Source organism: Apis laboriosa, unplaced genomic scaffold (genome assembly GCF_014066325.1).
Source record: "Apis laboriosa isolate Shangri-la unplaced genomic scaffold, ASM1406632v1 scaffold42_cov153, whole genome shotgun sequence".
Taxonomy (NCBI): domain Eukaryota; kingdom Metazoa; phylum Arthropoda; class Insecta; order Hymenoptera; family Apidae; genus Apis; species Apis laboriosa.
Genome location: NW_025223257.1, coordinates 2812276 through 2818275, shown reverse-complemented (window position 1 = coordinate 2818275; position 6000 = coordinate 2812276). Strand labels below are relative to the sequence as shown.

General features: G+C 35.0%; 1 protein-coding gene and 1 long non-coding RNA gene across 3 annotated transcripts in view; one reads left to right on the top strand and one right to left on the bottom strand.

The window, feature by feature from the left end:
* Positions 1–1013: 1013 nt before the first annotated feature.
* On the bottom strand, positions 1014–1487 carry LOC122716177. The gene is made up of 3 exons (XR_006346975.1): positions 1351–1487; positions 1161–1269; positions 1014–1080 (listed from the first exon to the last, which is right to left on the bottom strand). It is a non-coding gene; the product is annotated as an uncharacterized LOC122716177 (long non-coding RNA).
* A 792-nt stretch (positions 1488–2279) lies between these two features.
* Positions 2280–6000, top strand: part of LOC122716172 (diacylglycerol O-acyltransferase 1) — a 93111-nt gene continuing 89390 nt past the window's right edge. Inside the window, exons 1-2 of one of the 2 annotated variants that reach the window (XM_043939020.1) lie at positions 2280–2419; positions 2611–2738. In XM_043939020.1, coding sequence (XP_043794955.1) covers positions 2626–2738 — 113 coding nt within the window. In that variant the 5' untranslated portion in view covers positions 2280–2419; positions 2611–2625. Of the gene's footprint in view, positions 2420–2610; positions 2739–6000 lie in introns of those variants that run through there. The other variant, XM_043939021.1, reaches the window with a different exon arrangement.

Sequence of the window (6000 nt, the reverse complement as noted above, 5' to 3'; positions counted from 1 at the left end):
ATACGTTTCGACGAGTTAAATAGCGATTAAAGGCGTAACCTTTCTAGAGAATGATTGAATCGATGGAAATTTTTAAATGTTGAAAGTAGCTTGATTAATGTAACGACTTTCTTTTAAAATTTAAATAAAATTCGAGTTCTTTCATCTTTCGTTGTGATCGCTGAAGAATAATTGAATCACGAATATTTTGTGTAATGTAAACAAGTTGATTATGTGTAGCTTTAAGTTAAATTGAGTTCAAGTAACGAAACTCGGAGTATCGAATCAGTTTTAAATGAAGATATGACGTTGGAGAATGTTGTTACAGTTCGTACTGCTAGGTGGTTACATTTGGCGTGGTTCTGGTTCGTAAGCTCTGATACATGGCGGCTCGAGATAATTAGCAGCAAGCTTGATAGCGTTTCTCCGCGATGCTCGTCAAGAGACACGCTTAATTGTGAATCATCAGGAGTGGATGCATCGTGGTATTAGCGCGGCGTTTAAAGGGACGGATTTCCTCTACGTTTGTCGTGGATCTTTGCGGGTTTCTGGCCGCGGATGCGCCACTTTAATTAGCTTTTCTTTCAACCGATGGTTTATCCTCGTCTATCCACCACCGACGATCCTTTAGCTCAGCCGAGGATTCGAAGAGTCGCGTAATTGACACGCGAAATTGTCTCACGTGTTTGGCCACCGGTTTATTTACTCCAAAACTTTCGAGCGTTCGTGGGAGTTCCAGGCATCGAGTTGCCGACAAACCAAATGGAACTTCTCCCAGTCAGCAAACTCGAAAAGCAAAGCTTGCGACATCTGAAGTCTTAATGGATATTTTGACAGGATAATTACCGCGTGGTAATGAGTTTCGTTATATTATTCTCTTTTTTTTCACGAATATCGCGAAGAAACGCTACGAAAAAATGGAAGAAAAAAAATTATGAATATCTTATTAATTCGAAAGAATTTTAATTGATTATTCATTGAGAAAATTTATTCGTAGTGTATAATTTTTGAATTTATTTAAATATATCCATTCATTTTACGATCTCTCTATTTCTTCATTCGAATATGCAGAGACATATCATTAGTTTTTTTTACTCGATCCTGAAAATGCAAGCGAGGAAATTAATATTTTATAACGGTCAGCTGAAGGGAATGAAAAAGTGCCATCAAATTGTAACTACCATAAAATATCAAGATTCAAACCATAGAGCCAGATTACGATACACGGTAATTATCTATTTTATTTTTATTAATTGTGTGTAACATCCGTATCCGATGTTATCCGAATGGCTGCAAAAATAAAAACATGCACGCATTGAATAATCGTTTAAGCTCCAGAAATTTTCTATAAACATCATAAATAATAATTACCTAATTATTCGCGTGAAGTTCGCATCTTGAATGGATGAACAAGAATGAGCTTTTTCTGCTAGCAAAAACAGGAGAAAGAAGAAGAACATTCGTAAAACTGTTTAAGCACGTTTTCGTTTAAAATTACAACCTTAAAGAAGGTAAATTACATAACATAGTCGAGGCACAATTGCAGAGCATGTTTAATGAATCGTGCTCCAACTAACAACGAGGTAATCATTTGCGATGAAGTTGTGTTTTTTACGGACTGTTCTGTTTTTTAGAGGGATATACCGAAGACTTAACAGTTATGAGTCAATTAGAGCATAAATATTCGCGGCTCGTTTATGCTAACATTCTGTTTTTAAAAATAAAAATAAACAAATTTTTTAAAAGATAATATATACATCATTATAATTGTGTAATTTAATGTATCGGTTACACGCACTCTAAATATCAGAATATTTATTCTATCCGGTCTTTTGCATCAGAAATGAATAATAGGCATTCCAGTTGAATTATTCATACTTGGTTAATCGTACAAAAGAATTTATTATATTTATATTATGTTCAATCGTATTTTTAATTTCTAATCAATTGTGTAATCATTTATTTGTTATTTTTCTTATATCAAACTGTTAATAGTCAGCTTATTAAAATGAATAAGATGTATGTATTTTCCTTAATCGAAATATTCAAACTTTAATGTACCACGATATGCCAATGATATACTATGTTACCATATTAAGCTTGCATAACCCGCCAAAAGAAAGCAAAACACTCGCGCCCTCTGCCCCGAAATCTTATTCGGTTCATGGAACGTGATCGGGAAGTGGACACATATAAAACTGTGTCGTGTTTGGCGGCGATGATGTCGTTATCTATAACCAACATAAAGCCGGTAGTATCGTCGCAGCTGTCTATTCGTAAACACGATCGCGTGTGTGGTAAGACGATATACGAACAAAAGAGACCAGACCAGTTGAGTTATTCGACACTTTACGCAGGTGAAACGCGATCGGATAAAGTAGCGGGATCTATGGATCGATCCGTAAATCTGAATCGTATTTGACGTAGTCGATAGTGAAAGGTAAGCATCTCGTTTCGATCAGTCCCGATTCTGGTTTGCGTGGCGCAACAATTTTTCTTTTCTCTCGGTGTGAACAGGAATCGTGTGCCGGCTCATAGAGTTAGTCGTTAGATTGTCCGTGTAAACCGTGTGCGAGTGTGTATGTGTCTGTACAGTGTAGAGCACGCGTGATACTTGTCCCTTCGTCGCAGAACAACGACATAACGATGGAGCATGAAAACGATACGAGGGTGAGGTTAAGAAGAACGAAAAGCGAAACAAGGGCCGAGGAGATACAAAAGGCAGAACAGATGGTGCGCAAATCTCAACCTGATAAACCGTGAGTATTTGTTTTGTAACACACAGCACGCTCCGTTTTTTTTTCACACGAGCGTAATCGACTCAACGACTCGGCTTCTATACTGCATACGATTCACGAACGCACTCTGTTGTTTCCTCGACGATCAACAAAACTGTCGGTAATAGGAAACGGTCGAAAAGATAAAATTGGTCGACGACGAGAACACAGTGACACAAAATTTTCAGGCTTCGTGAGCTGCTCTGACGTAACAGACGGCTTTATGAAGTAATACGCATGCGCATTTCACTTTCAGATCGAGCGCAACTGGGAACGCGTGATCCCCTCCTCGCGACGATGAATTCTTCGTCTCGTTTTAGTACATGTTCTTCTATACCGTTCTGTCACGTGTTATAATCGATGCGATGGTCAGTCGGTACTGTGGCGCACGGAAATTTTCTACAGCTCGTTTCATAACACCTTTTTTAATAATCTTTACGAAGTTAACGAATCTTCGTATAAGTATCTTAAAGATTCAAGTTTTATTAATAAAAATATATTTCTTATTTGATATAATCTTTAAGCTTTATGCTTATGAAAATATTTATTTTTCACAAAAATGTTATATCATAAAAGCGAGAGATTTATTATACTAAAAATTTGATTCTATAGTTGAAACATTTAGGTTTGTTACTTAAATTTTTAGACTTCGTAGATTTAATATATCTTATTATTGAAAATTATTATTGAATATATATTATTAAAAATCGATAAGTCGAGATTTTATCGCCCGAATAACATGGAATAGGGGCAAGGTACAAAGTCAGTCTCATCATGACTATCCGATTTTATTTCTTGATTTAATTCAATTGCGCATACGAAAAATATAATAATATCTCGGAGTGTATATTCTAATAATTGAACGTGAATTTTAACACATCTTAATAAACTAAAATTATCAGTTGAAACCACGGCAAACTGAGGTGCGGTTCTATGAAATGACTAACGTTACGGTAAATATTTGCAGTGACGTGGCTGATTTCCGAAATGAAGCTAGAAATGGAAATGAATGGTGTAAAGTTCATTCAGTAGAACGGACACGAGGACAGACAATTGAATGCAATTCTTGAGTGCACGTCGTGGAAACGAAAACTTTCTTAACGAGCCGTTCGGCCCCCTCTAATGGAACTGCACGTCAAGAAAACACGGCTAAGATAATTCGTTCCTTAGCTATGGCATAATTATTGAGTTTCACTCTTCTTCTCGGCACACGATGTATAACGCCAATCCTTCCCAATTTCTTCGCAATGGCGAAACTTATCTCGATGCAAGGCCCGCGATAACCGACAATGATATTCAAGGTTCATACTTGAAAATAATGAGAATGTCGGATAAAGTCATTTAAAGTTTTAAGCGAAGCGAATGACAATTAACTGTTCCAACTTTGCGATCAATACAATATCTTTAGACGTTAGGAATAAATAACGAACACATCAAGGAGCGTTGATCAACTCGTCGCTTCTACACGGTTTTTTTTTTCTTGTTTCTTGTATTTTCTAATAAATCAAACCTTGTCCGATCCGTATCGGATGAATCTTAATTGCGTGTCAATACTTCAGACCCCTGGTTTTTGAGTTTTAACGAATTGAAGAAAATGTTAAAGTGACATTTTTAGTCATTCTCGTTTAGTCATCCTCGTTTTTAGTCATCCTCTTCCTTTTCATCATTTAAATGAAAAATATCGAATTATCATTATTTGCTTTTTTATTTGCTTTTTACACGGGTAATTAGTAATTCATTTCTTTTTTTGTAAGAAGTTAAGGAATTTTTTTTTCTTCTAAATAATAATTTTATCTAACGATATATCGTTTTGCATATTTAGTCGTACATCCTTTTTTTATATACTTTTTTTTTTTTAATTTTTTACATACAATTGTAAGTATGCAATTATATCTTGTACGTGTATATTGCACATCGTAAAGAGAAACGCAGAAAATATTTTAGATGGCAGCTTAAGGTCGTTAATAATCCTGAAATAATGCTTGCTTTTCTTTGTTCTAAAGATTGTATATATACGGATTTCTATCATGTTTAACCGATAACGTTGTTAGTTTATGCACTGAATTGTCTTAAGATATATTTGCACGCTATTAGATTAGAGTTTGCTGATATATAAATAGCAATATATCAGGCTTAATCGGGGCTCGCTTCGGTTACATAAACAGAACGTTGTCCGTGTGTTAAGTTGATGGTATTTTATTGCGAAGCGTAGCATTAGCATACACACGTAAATTTAACCACGGTATTTGTTATCCTATTCGTTAGGATTAATTTCATCGAAAAAAAAAAAAAAAAAATCGATATAATCGAAACAATAAGTATTACCATTTTCGTTAAACTATATATGTAATCTTTGTCGTTACAACTTGCAAATTATTTATTTTCTAATGTTATCTTACGAATATAGCAAGCAATATGGCGTCAAACAAAATTCCAACCTTCATTTAATAAGCGTCAAACGGAAGTTATTGACACGTAGAATGGGAATAGGACAATAACTTCGTTTGATATCAAATGTTATGACGCTTGTTCCAGAATGCACTCGCAAACGGATTCTATTAATTAACCAATCAAACGCTCAAAAACCACGCGCTTGCTCGAATCACACAGAATCATGTACACAGCTTTAGGTAACACGAATCGGAACAACATGTTGCATATTCTCTTTGTGACAATTACAGAATAATTCTGATAGGCATGCTTGTAACAAACCACATATCTTTGTTCGCTGTAATTAATAATCTGTCACCTGCTTTTACACGTGAGAAACTTGCATTAATTAATCGATTTTTGTCTTTTGTCTTTAATATAGTAACAGATATCGAATCGGATAAACAATGGATCTTCGAATTGTAATTATCTACATAATACCGCGGCCGAAGTTCAAGGCGTGGAACGAGTGGATCTTTTAAATGAGAGGAATTAATTAAAACGTGATCCGATTTAACAAGCGTTATACTATAGATTCGATAATATGATTATTCGATACGTTAATTTATATCTCTTTTCTCCAAGATTTTTCTTAACATTTTTAGAATAGTTTCGTGCCAATGTATTTTACTCTAGCATGGTCTTAATTAAAATGTTAATTTTATTTGACGAGATAGAAAAACGTGTGACGATAGAAAAAAATGGTGGACGTGTATGATTATCTGGTATATCGGGGAAATACTTTCGTACGCATTTGCGCGAGCATTGAAGAATGATAAATTCACGATTGGTTTATGGAGGTATCCAATTCAAA